Here is a 13848-nt window from a genome sequence, read left to right as displayed (position 1 = left end):
CGTGTCGCTGGAGAGGTCTGTGGCAGTTGGTCAGTTCCCACCCAGTTTCAGTATCATTTTGCCCATCGCATCACAGTCCTGCTAAAAGGGCACAATCCCAAATTTCTATGATCATACTGAAGACCTCTGGATGCAGAGACCATTCTGTCTCCCGTAACTTAGAAAATCTGCCAGTCAACTGCTGGAATCTTTCAAATGGGTAGCAAAGAAGGAACATATATGGGATCAGAGGCTGAAAACTGATGTACAATATAATGATAATAAATTAAAATAAATACAAACAGACTATAGACTTGGATAAAAATGGCCGTGGTCCTTTATTATTGGCATAATAAAAAATACCAATTAGCTTACTAAAATCATACCAAAACAATAATAGTTCAGCCATCAAAGCTTGAACTATATTCAAACAATTAAACCAAATAGTTCAGCCATTAAAGCTCGAACCATATATATATACGTCTTTAACGTTAGTACACCATACCCCCTTACAGCAGAAGGGACCAGCCACATAACAAGAACCACGACATAGGGAGGGAGGGAGGGATGTTTCTTCTTGAAGTGCTGCCGTTGGTCTGATGACCGTTAATATTCTTCTTTCTTCTTATTGGTACTTCTAGTCACCTGACCTTTCTTAGAAGCTTCCAGAATTTTTTAATAAAGTTTATTGATAACAGTTAACTGATCAATAATTAACACTACAATAACTGCCTATTTGTTTCAGTCCCTGTTCCCATAGGCAGGGGTCGCTAATGAGCTTCTCCTGCCTTTCATGGGATCAGAGGCTGAAAACTGATGTACAATATAATGATAATAAATTAAAATAAATACAAACAGACTATAGACTTGGATAAAAATGGCCGTGGTCCTTTATTATTGGCATAATAAAAAATACTAATTAGCTTACTAAAATCATACCAAAACAATAATAGTTCAGCCATCAAAGCTCGAACTATATTCAAACAATTAAACCAAATAGTTCAGCCATTAAAGCTCGAACCATATATATATATATATATATATATATATATATATACACGTCTTTAACGTTAGTACACCATACCCCAAACGCCAGGCTATATTCGTATACCATGGCACCCCACTCGGGCCACGGCCAATTCCACACAAGTTTGCAAATCCAAGTTAAATATATCAAGCCCTATATCAGAAAGATGGACCATATCAGGGCGATAAAGCCCATACAATCCACCTTCCAAATCAGTATGTCTATAAGAAAAACCTTGAACAGAGGACATAAATTTATTGATAAGTCTGTTCACCCTCCTTCTGATTTTCTCAAGATATAAGAGATCAGGATCAATTAACCATTTCAATCGCGGAACAATCTCTGAAAAAATCAGAACCGAGGAGGGGAGAAAAGAGCGTAAATGAAGAAAATCAAGTTTAATTTGGGAAACCAAATCTAAAGTTTTATGAATCCCCAAATCATTACCCCCCAAATGAATAATAACTACATCAGGACTAGAGAAAGAAGAAAGCAATTCCGTTAATAAAGAACGAAGAGCAAACCAAGACATTCCACGGTAACCATGCCACCACCGTCTAAATTTAAATTAAGTCCATAGACTCTGTTGGAGGCTCGAACATGGGCCCAGTAAACGAACGAATGTCCAATAAGCCATACAGCGTTCGAAGAACCTAAAATCAGAAAAAAACATAAATTAGGTCTAATATAGGAAAGATAACAGTCTGATTTCCAACCACCCAACTTTTTAATATCGGACTCAGAGAAACCCAACTTGGTCGCCTCAGTCGCTGCGCCAATACGAAATGAATGACTGGTAACACGTAAATGGGGCAAATTGAGATAAAGCAGACATTTTTTAAGGACAGCCGAAAACTGGCGCTGAGTAAGTGGAGAACCAGAGTCATGAAGCAACAATTGTGGCGAACCAAGGGGCCGAGACGGCAAATATGCAGACAACCAGAAGAAGGCGCAAACCGGTGAACCGAAGGATCGAGGAACAACAATCCACCGACCCCCTCCCCAACTGATCAGTCTTGCTGAATCGCAGAAATATTTTAATAAAATCAGGGCCCATGGAAACATCAGAAAACCACAAACCTCCCAGAGAGGATGAAGACCTAGGTAGCAATTCTGAAATACGAAAAGCCCCAAAAAATAACAAACTAAAAGAAACCTTAAAAAGTAAAGCCTCAGCAGTAGAATAACAAACAAAGGCAGAGGCAGTCATCAAACGTCGCAAAAGAGAGAAAGTGACCGGAACACGAGTATCACTACGGTAACTGTGTTTACGGTAACCCTTAAGGGACTGCTTAACGAAGAAAAAGGAAGAACAAGGCGGAAAGCCACGGCTTTTAAAAAAGAAAGAAATCCCCGCCAATATTTTAACAACATGCGAATATGAATAATTGCGTTGCATCAAAAAATCCAAAAAACGCAAAACCAAAGTCTCAGAAATACAACTAGAAGGAAAACCTAAAGAGGTCAAAAAGACAGTCCACAAAGACCACGCGGCGTTGTAATTCGCCCACGTGGAAGGAGCAAGAGAGTTCATCAAGGCAGAATTCACAGATCGCAGACCACGGACCATAGACGTTCCGGGCAAGGTAGACCAAGGAGATCCGCTTCCGGTACCAGAGCGCGAAACCGATCTATCTGAAAACGGGAAAGAGAATCAGCAATCACATTAGTGTATCCAGGGATGTACTTAACTTTAATCCAAAGATTAAGTTCTAAACATTTAAGAACAATGCAACGCAAAACAGCCAACACAGGCAAAGACTTAGAAGACAAGCAATTGATCGCATAGGCAACCCCTTTATTATCAGAATGGAACAACAAACGAGAATTGCGAAGGTGAACACCCCAAATATCCAAGGAAACCAGAATCGGAAACAATTCAAGGAGTACAACATTTTTGGTATAGCCCAACGAAAGCCAACAATCAGGCCAACGTGCAGCCGACCAATGACCCTGATAAAATACACCATAACCCGTACTCCCAGCTGCATCAGTGAATAAAGAAACAACTGAATTATCCTGGAAAGGTGTCTGCCAAAAAGAACGGCCATTGTACAAGGAAAAGAAATCATTCCAAACCAACAAATCAGATACTAAAGAAGAATTGATCCGCACAAAATGATTTGGAGATCTACAACCAGCAATAGCTCTATACAGTCTTTTAGAAAAAACACGGCCCATAGGAATTATGCGCGTAGCAAATGCTAGTAAACCCAACAAAGATTGCAATGTGCGAACGGTAACCTTAGGTTTGGAAAGTACAAAAGAAATCATAAACCTCAAACGATCTAACTTGGCCTGAGGTAAACGACATTCCATCAATACAGTGTCAATGGTAACACCCAGGAATTCAATACAAGTCGTCGGCCAAACAGACTTTTCGAGGGCCAATGGGACTCCAAAACGTCGGCATGTTAAACGAAATTCAGTGAACAAATATAAGCATTCAAAATTATCTGCCGGACCAAAAAATAAAAAATCATCAAGATAATGTAATACATTAGATGAACCCGTCAAGAAAGTAACCACCCATTCCAAAAATGTCGAAAACGTCTCAAAGTAAGTACAGGATAAGGAACAGCCCATGGGAAGGCACTTATCATAATAATAAAAACCATTGTGATGAAAACCCAACGAGTTAAAGGCCGAAGGGTGTATGGGCAACAGGCGGAAAGCAGATTTAATATCAGCCTTAGCCATAACAGCAGACACACCCAAGCGACGAATCCTGAAAATCGCCTCATCAAAAGAGGTATACGTAATAGTACTTAATTCAGGTTCGATTTCGTCATTAAGAGAAAAACCGGCTGGGAAAGATAAATGATGGATAAGGCGGAAACTATTAACCTAAAGGAGAAACACGAAAATTAGCAAACGGAGGAAATAAAAATGGGCCCGCAACCCTACCTTCAGATATTTCCTTAGCAATTTTACCAGAGACAATGGTAGGGAAACGATGAACAGAGACAAGGTTATCACAACAAAGACAACCAGGGCCAGAAAACTGAGGCAAGCGAAAACCAAAAGAAAAACCCTCAACGAGAATTTCCGCCATCCTGCGGTTTGGCCAACTGAGAAGGAACGGCAACATGGCGGGCAATTTCACCGGTGTTACTCCCAGCACGAAAATTATCCCTAGAAGGAGCAACCATGTTAGAATGCAATCTTTTAAAACAACGGGAGGCAGGATGATTACCCGAACAAGAAGCACACTCGTGTTTATAACGGCACGAATTTGGCCATTTACACTGTCCCTCATTAAAACTGAAACAAAAACCCTTCTTAAGTTGTAACGGTTGCGAAGAAGACACAGGCAATGTGGGTTTACGTGGTATAAGAAGGTTCAACCACAAACCCACATCTTTAGTCCCCCAAGACATATTTTTATGAATAGCAATTTTCTGACGAAACGACTCGTAAAAAAAACCAAGCCAGCCCTGGAAAATTCTTGTAAGCCTCAAGGATAATCTCAAGATGTCTAAAAAGGACACTGCAGAGCTCCGGGCGCCGCTCACCCATAACACTAGAGAAAATACAAAAGGCCTGTAGCCAGTTATTAAAATTTCGTGGAGCAGATTTTCTCTTGTCGTCGTCAGCCTTCTCCGAATCCCTAACATCCATACGATTTTCTTTAAAGGATGGCAAAAGAGAGAGTATCTCAATATATTCGCCTTTCCAAATTTTGTTTTTGACAGACGGCGATAAATGGAAGCCAAGCGGAGAAATTTCACACGTCATAGCTTCTTTAAAGCAACATTCAGGAACTGAATGTGAAGACGGATTCAATAAAGGCAGAACATTAGCATCAGCGACCGGCGGAACATGCGCAGGCGGTTGCACATCCACAGCAGGTAAAACCCCAACATTGAAACCCTCAGAAAAACATTTTTTAAAATTGTCAGCAAAGGAAGCAAAAGAAGACATACATAACATTAAATTATGCATTTGATTAGACTCACCACTAGGTGTCATCTGTGGCAAAGAGTGAGGTAAATTTACAGGTCTAGCAGACCCCAAATTAGCATTAGAAACAGCCTGTGTAGAATGCAGTGAACCAGAGGGGTTAGCTGTAGGAAAAGAACAAGCACTAACATCATCAGAAATCAGCAAAGGGCGCATCACAGGAGACAACAAAACATCATTCACATTATCCATAGCTAAATCAGGGAGGAAAGAAGAGGAAGACAAAGCAATATCATCAACAGGATTAAGGCCAGTATGAACAGTATCTGAGTGAACAGGCATCATTAATTCAGCGTCCCGCAAAGAACGCCTCTTATTACCTTTACTCTTACATTTCTTTTTGAGTGGAGGTCCCCGGGATTCGATCCGGCGGACCGACGTCGTTCTCTCCCTCAGCTCTATGCCAGTATCTATTGCGCATAAGCTATTTCCAGCCGAAGGAACCGAGCCAGCAGCCGAAGAGGAAGGAGGATCCACCGGCGTCATCACAGGCGGAGTCGCGCTGTCAATCACCGCAGGCGCCCATGACACAGCAGGAGGACGGACCGGAGGAGGAGCCCTGGCCGGAAACGAAACACCGGAGGGACCTGGAAGAGAAGCCATGACCGGAGGAGGCTGTGGGAAAGAGAGAGGGGGAGAAGGAGGAGAAAAAGAGGCAGATGAGGCCGGAGGAGCTGCCGAGGAAAGACAGAAACGCAGCCAGGAATCCCCGTCAGGAGCAGAGGCCCGCTCCATCATGTGACGCAGCAGATTTTCCATGAGCAAAAGGTGAGGAGACAGACTCAGGAGATGTTTCTTCTTGAAGTGCTGCCGTTGGTCTGATGACCGTTAATATTCTTCTTTCTTCTTATTGGTACTTCTAGTCACCTGACCTTTCTTAGAAGCTTCCAGAATTTTTTAATAAAGTTTATTGATAACAGTTAACTGATCAATAATTAACACTACAATAACTGCCTATTTGTTTCAGTCCCTGTTCCCATAGGCAGGGGTCGCTAATGAGCTTCTCCTGCCTTTCATTCTTTTTAAAGCAAGGAAGTATGACTTCCTTCTGCCACTGTTTGCAGGGATGGACTATTTGGTGTCATTAAGAAGGAAAATGAGAGTAAATCCAACATTTTAAAGCTGTCCCAAAAACAGGTAGAGGTAAGAAGAAATAATCCAATGGGGATACCTGTTCCAGGGACATGTGCTTTTAGGAGTGGAACACTCTATTTTTGAAGATTTTGGCTGAATTCCTTTTGCATCTTTGGGACAGAAAGTGGAATTTCTACCATGCAACACAGGCAGCAGAAAAGATAATCTGCCAAGGCTTTAACGCTCCCTACTCTTTCCAAATAAATAAATACCACCACGTGAGCACCCCTTTGTTAATGTACTCACCAAAGGTAAGTGTATGCAAAGCCTGTAAAATTCTCTCAAAAAAATGGAAAGCATCCCCTTGTATGTTTGCATGTCCGAGCTACCACACTGAACCGTTCCTGATAAGGACCTCTGTATATCCAGAAGGGAGCCATTCACTTTCAGTTTGAGAGGATTTTACAGGCTTTGCATACACTTACCTTTGGTGAGTACATTAACAAAGGGGTGCTCACGTGGTGCATCGGTGACGGTGTAGAGGCTGTATATTCATCACATAAGACCTGATTGGATTGGAAGCACTATACAAACATCCTATTTTTATTGCATGGACTCCACTTATTGTTTTTCAGTGAATAAGGGTATTAATGGACATCACCTTTTGTTGGTTGATAATGGTGTTAGTACTGTAACCTATGCTACATATGAGGTTTTGCAAAGCATGGGAATTTTTTAAAACTGCAAAATATGTAATAATATATCATTGAATGTTTATAGATATTCACAATAAGCGCTGTTAATGTTTTGATTTTTAATCCAGACACATTTCTTAATATTGTTTTATATAATAGCGGCTAGAGTACAGTTTTTTACAGATTGAGCGCTGGGATCGGCGTCACTTTGTGGCTCTGATATTTTATATTAAAAAACAAAAATCACAGAGGTGATCAGATACCACCAAAAGAAAGCTCTATTTCTGGGAAAAAAAGGACATCAATTTTATTTGAGTACAGTGTCACACGACAGCGCAATTGTCAGTTAAAATAACGCAAAATGGCCTGGTCATTAAAGGAGTTAAGCCCTCCGGGGCTGAAGTGTTTAACCAGTTGCCGACTGCCGCACGCCGATATACGCCGGCACAATGGCAGCGGTGGGCAAATGGACGTACCTGTACATTCCCTTTAAGACCCGGGGAAAGCAGGCGCGTGCACGCTGCCGCGTACAGCGTGACCGGGACCAGCGGACTCGATGTCCGCCGATCTCCCGGTGATCGTGTCACGGAGCCTCAGAATGGGGAAGTGCCTATGTAAACAAGGCACTTCCCCGTTCTGGCTTGTGCCATGACAGAGATCACTGCTCCCTGTCATTGAGAGCAGTGATCGCTGTCATGTGACTAGTAGCCCATCCCCCCACAGTTAGAATCACTCCCTAGGACACACTTAACCCCTTCATCGCCCCCTAGTGGTTAACCCCTTCACTGCTAGTGTCATTTACACAATAATCAATGCATTTTTATAGCACTGATCACTGTATAAATGACAATGGTCCCAAAATAGTGTCAAAAATGTCTGATGTGTCTGCCATAATGTCGCAGTCCCGATAAAAATTGCAGATCGCCGCCATTACTAATAAAAAAAAATTAATAATAAAAATGCCATAAAACTTTCTCCTATTTTGTAGACGCTATAACTTTTGCGCAAACCAATTAATATACGCTTATTGCGATTTTTTTTTTTTTTTTTTTTTTTTTTTTTTTACCAAAAATATGTAGAAGAATACATATTGGCCTAAACTGAGGGAAAAAATAGTTTTTTTATATATATATTTTTGGAGGATATTTATTAATTTATTATAGCAAAAAGTAAAAAATGTGTTTTTTTTCAAAATTGATGCTATTTTTTTTTGGTTTATAGCGCAAAAAATAAAAACCGCAGAGATGCTCAAATACCACCAAAAGAAAGCTTTATTTGTGGGGGGAAAAAAAGATGTCAATTTTGTTTGGGTGCAACGTCGCACAACCGCGCAATTGTCAGTTTAAGCGACAGTGCAGAATCGTAAAAAGTGCTCTGTTCAGGAAGGGGGTAAAATCTTCCGGGGCTGAAGCGGGTAAATTGCGTTTGAAGAACCGCTTGGCAAATACTGTGGGATGTAAACAATTGCAAAACCCACCATTTTATTCTCTAGGACCTGCTTTAAAAAAAAATGTAATGTTTGGGGTTCTAACTAATTTTCTAGCAAAGAATACTGATTTTTACATAAAACAAAAGTGTCAAAAAAAAAAAAAAAAAAAGGCCTGGAGGTCAAGTGGTTAATTTACAGTCCACTGTCTGATGCTCTCATAATTTTTGACTGTGCTTTCATATGTTTTATTACAACCAGTACTCAGTTTCTTAGCTTCTTTATGCCTCAGTAAACTTGAAGCTGTGTAGGTATAAGTAGGACGCGACCTCTTGGTCCTCAGTTAAGAGCAGCATTATGGTCTCAGAGCTTTGAAGACATGGGTTCAGTTTCCTACAGAGGCACTTTTATATAAAGTTCAAGTGCTCCCTGTACTTGTATGAAGTTCATTAAAGCATGTGGATAAGTTAAACATCTTTCAACCAAAATATTGTGCTGTGTGTATGATTTTTGATAGGGACGATTGGATTGTAAGGGAATGGATCAGTGTGAATGAGTATTCTTTGTATAGTACTGCTAAATATGTCGGCTATCTGTGAATAAGTTACACATAAAAAAGGATTACTCCTGCAGATCAGCATTTCTGCTCAGCCACTTACCCGTCTTTTGTTTTTGTGTTTTCACAGTTTGACTTTAACTTGCTCCAAAGGGAATCGGTATGGGTGCAAAGGAAAAGCTGGAAGCCATGTTGAACGTGGCCCTACGAGTGCCTAGCATCATGCTACTAGATGTCCTTTACCGATGGGATGTCAGCTCCTTCTTCCAGCAGATCCAAAGAAGTAGCCTGAACAGCAACCCTCTCTTCCAGTACAAGTACCTGGCACTCAACATGCATTATGTCGGTATGGCATTCTTTTGAGATTTCTCATGACCTTATATGTTTAGTTTAGTATTCGCTAATGCCGAAAACTGGATTCTTTTCTTGGCTATAAATTGTTTACCTTGATAGAGAACACAGAGGACAGATTGATTTCAGAGCGTTTCCTGCCTGAGAAATATTGTCACGTATCCAAATATTTGATGGGTTAGTGTTTTATAATCGTTTTGATTGTGTTTTTTTATGAATTAATTGGACTTGACTGCATGTGATCAAACTGCTTGAGCTCTTAAGTAAGGCTATTGTGTCCCTTTACAATAAGACGGCCGTTGCAAGTTAGTAAAACAGTAAAAGGTGAGTTTCATGTACAAAATATGCTGTTCAATAGCCACAGAGGATCCAAAAGAACTTTGTTTTCACCAAGATCTTTGCAAACCCAGATATTACCATACCAAAGCAGTACTGTCATCACTGCACTACACATAGCCTGAGTAGAGCTGTGGGAGGGACCCAGAAGGCTCCACCCACTACAAGCTGCCTGCAGAAAACTAGGAGGGATGGATACCCCCTGCACAAGGAGAGAAAGCAGCAGTGACTGGTCTTTGTTACCGGACGCTCCTGAGGCAAAGTTTAACACTGGGTTACTGCAGAGATCTGAAAGAAATGCTCAATGCACACCAAGATTCAAGTAAGAATACACACGACTCTTGTATTTAAACAATATTTGCATATCTTGGAGTTCAACTTTAAATGCTACAGAGGACTTCTATAGTCTTTGCTCACTGGGAACACACCAGCATGTGTATTTGTTCTTTTTTTAGCTAGATCCCAAATCTGTGTGGCAGAGCTGCTGTCGGTAGCTCTTTCAGGCTGGATTCACACTAGAGCACGGAGTGGCTCGCAGCAGGGGTTCAGTGCGTTTCCATTCACCGGTTCAGGTCCGATTTCAGCCCGAATTTTTGATTGAATTCAGACCTGCAATGGACCAAAAGATGCACAGAACGCCTGTACAATTCGCTCTGGAGATGTGTGAACCGGTTGCATAGAGAGGCGGTCACAATCTCCAGATGTGAGATTTGGATGCAGGGAAACTTGCATCCAATTTGCAATAGTGTGAACCCAGCCTCAGTACTGATCAGCAGAATAACTATTCTGAGTCAGTACTTGTTAAAACATTGATATGTTGTAGTTAACTGCTAATTACGGTAGGGAACATATAGCAAGGAAATTAGTGACACAGTTAGGCCCCTTTCACACGGGCGGTCCACCTGCTTCATCAGTTCAGTCACGTTGCTTTCAAACAAAAAGCTGATTCAGTTTTTCATCAGTTTTTTTTTTTTATATCCGCCAGCTGCAGTCCTTAACCAGCGACTTATTTATGTTGTCAGCAGGCTATTCCCGCTGTGGGAACCATTACTCTATCCAAAAACCAATGATGTTGACAGTGGGTAGAGCATGATGGTGAAACTGAAGGACTTGTTCCTCATCTGGCCCTCTCTCCATGTGATGGACAGCAGGCAGTGGGTGGATTCTGTAGCATATAGTCTATTGGCCCGCTGCCTGATGTCAGTCACAGGGGGATCAGACCTGATAGGGAACTAGTGTCTCTGAATTCCCAGCACTCTCTGCTCACCCAGTTACTAAACTCCTCGACTGCTGTGCGATCTGTGTGACAGCTAGAGGTGTGGAAGAAGCTTAGCTGCACTGAGAATTAATATTCTGGCCTCAGTGTACCTCCCCACATGGTGCTTGCTCCAAATTCATGTACCTTCTTTCAATGGGTATATATATGTCTGTCACCTGCAGCGTTTGTCATGCAGAGGTACAGAGAAATTCTAAAGCGTGTCTTAGACCCACTTTTAGTTACCCTGACAGTATATTAGAATATCTTTTAAGAAAAGAACTCTCAAAATTGCTATGGTGCATAACACCCCTTCTCCAATATGCCCTTCCTCAGTTAATATATATCCCTAGGCTTCCTGTACTTCATTTCCTGTTAATCTAGTTTTTCTGCTACAAAGCGTACGTGCTGTCTGCAAGAATGAAGAGTTTGCAGGATGTAGCTTTTACACAGTCGGATAATTAAAGTGAGACTTATTTCTAAAAATGGTACCAGAGGAAAGGGTTAGCTGTTGCCCAAAGCTTGTATCTATATCTAGATTTTGTTCTGTGAGGGAGATTAAAAAGTTAGCACAACTGATTTGTACAGCTTTAAAGACCTACATTTAGTCAAAAAAAAGCAAAAAAAAAGCACAAGAGATATTGCTTGCATTCAATGTGATGTTTCACTTGTGCTGCGTTTTGTGCTGTTGGCTTCTGCTTTTTCTGTCCTCTGAAACCAACCCTCCACCTTTGCCATAATCTTAAGGTGGTTGTAAACTCCAATCTTTGACTTGTACGTATAGGTAAGCCTTTACTTACCTATAGGTACTGTAAATATCTCCTAAACGTGCACCATTTAGGAGATATTTACTATATATGCAGCCGATGACGTCATCGGCGCTTGCGCTCTGAAGGGACAGCCACCCGGCCTGTTCCTTCAGAATCCTGTGCCGTAGACGGCGGCTCCCCCACACATGCACAGAAGTGATGTCATCTTGGCTCCGGCCAGTCACACAGCCGGAGTCCACGGACCCAGAAGGAAGACTGGTGATGGTGGAAGCGGCCTCCAGCGATGACAGCGCATTGCTGGAATGCTTTGTTTTCAGTTAAGTTTCACATAGTGTGCTAGTATGTGATCCTAAAATATTTCAGTTTCTTTTTCAATTAAATTATAGAGTTTATAGGTCACAATAAAGGTGGAAAAAGTTCTGAAATGATTTATCCTTGTCTCATTTAGTCAGGCTCCTGCAGATTCTTCCTACAGCTCTGTGCACATACCTCTACAGGCTGTCAGTTTCAGAGCTATTGGAAAAGTGAATGGACTACAAGCACACGGATCATTGTGCTCATACTTCACTAAGAGTGAGAATGGCAGTACCTGTAGTTCACTCATTCACAGATTTCTGTAAATAAAAGATGTGGCTGTGCAGATGGAGCCCTGCAAGCTGCGCTGATTTTAAATGTGACAGCTGCTGTGGGGGAGAGCATTCGCCACCCACTGTAATGGGTAGGGGTGGGGGCTCAGGGGATGAGGGGGTGTAAACATGGGCGTAACATGTTACTAAGGCTGAACCAATAGACGCACACAATCTGGCTCATGATCGAGCCTTATGGTATAAGGGCACTTGGAAGGAAGGAGGAGCCAGGAGCGCTGGTGGAGGGCCGCAGAGGGAGGAATGGGGCTGCTCTGTGCAAAACCATTGCACAGAACAGGCAAGTATAACATGTTTTAATATTTAGAAAATAAAAGAACCTTTACAACTGCTTTAATTACAAGTAATGCTTGCAAATATTGACTGCAGTCTCCAATATCAGGGCTAGTGGAGATTTTAAATGAAAATGCACTTTTAGGGATGTTTTGGAAAAAGTTTTGAATGTAATTTTTCTGGTGGTTTAAAAATGTTTTATTTCTTTTGAATTCCTAGTTGCTGTCCTGATTAATGCAGTCTGTCATGTCTGACTTGTATCCCTGGACTGTGCTGAAAGAGCAAAATCAAAGTAACATGACTAGACAAGCTAGATTTTCTTTACAAGTCATCAATGCTGCCGCATTTATCACCATTTCCACCATTGCACAGCTATAGACTTTGTACATTTTATTTCTGTACATGTTTATCTGATCTTTGTTATAGGTCATTGTTTTTACTGGCTGCGGAATATGTTATGAGGTTCATTTGTTAGGTTTATCTTAAAGTGTTACTAAAGGAATAAAAAAAAAAAAAATAATAATAATGTTATACTCGCCATTACCAGTACCATTGCACAGAGCAGCCGCGATCCTCCTCTTCTGGGGTCCCCCGCTGACTATCTTGGCTCATACCAAGCCGCAGGTCGCTCCCGAGCTGTGTGTGTGTCCATGGGGCCGTGCTCCATAGGCACACACACAATGCAGCTTGGCTGTGCCCCCCAGGTTGTCTTTACAGCGTTTGGTTGACAGCAGCAGTGACCAATGGCTCCTGCTGCTGGCCGAGCACCTGTGTGAAGAGGAAGAGGGGGAGAGAAGAGATCCAGCTGTGCACAGTGCTGGTTTGATTGAGGACTCGGTTAAGTATTTAGGGAGGTGGGGCAGCACAGCAAGCTGTAAAAATGTTTTATTTATTTTTTTTTTTTTTAATACCTTAATGCAGGGAATGTATTAAAGTGGTTCTAAAGCCTCAAGGTTTTTTTTTTAACCTTAGTGCATTTTATGCATTAAGGTAAAAAAACCTGTGCTGCAGGATTCCCCTAGACCAACTGCCCCCCCCTCTTTTTTCTTATCTGAGCCCGATTCAGCAATGTGGACGAGAGCACCACTGTCTCCCTCCTCTTTGGGCAGATTGATAATCAAATGGGGGGTCCTTCATATGTCGTGACAAGGGGGCGGGGCCCGTGATGCCCGCTCTGTGTCAATAGACGCAGACAGGGTGGCCCGGGAGCGAGCCCGCACAGGCGCCCCATGGAAAGCGGCATTCCATGGGACACTCGCCAAAGAGGAAGGACCTGGAGTGCCTTCGGGGGACCCCAAAAAGAAGAGAATCAGGGCTGCTCTGTATAAAATCATTGCACAGATCAGGTAAGTATGACATGTTTGTTATTTTAATTAATTACAGGTACAAAGAACAAATAAAGTACACATATGTGGTATCACTGTGATCATCAGGGGTAGAAAAATTTATTTTGCAGTTTTTTTTTTTGTTGGTTTTTTTTTGGGTGATGGGTCATGGTA

At 41.8% G+C, this 13848-nt stretch overlaps 1 protein-coding gene across 1 annotated transcript in view; it reads left to right on the top strand.

Annotated features, from left to right (window-relative positions):
* RNF145 (ring finger protein 145) overlaps nt 1-13848 on the top strand; it is a 104847-nt gene that overhangs the window by 16231 nt on the left and 74768 nt on the right. The window contains exon 2 of the mRNA XM_073621182.1: nt 8851-9066. Within this exon, the coding sequence (XP_073477283.1) occupies nt 8883-9066 (184 nt within the window). The 5' untranslated portion in view covers nt 8851-8882. The remainder of the gene's footprint in view (nt 1-8850; nt 9067-13848) is intronic.

This window comes from Aquarana catesbeiana, linkage group LG03, assembly GCF_042186555.1.
Source record: "Aquarana catesbeiana isolate 2022-GZ linkage group LG03, ASM4218655v1, whole genome shotgun sequence".
Lineage (NCBI taxonomy): Eukaryota > Metazoa > Chordata > Amphibia > Anura > Ranidae > Aquarana > Aquarana catesbeiana.
This window is presented reverse-complemented; position numbering and strand designations above follow the sequence as displayed.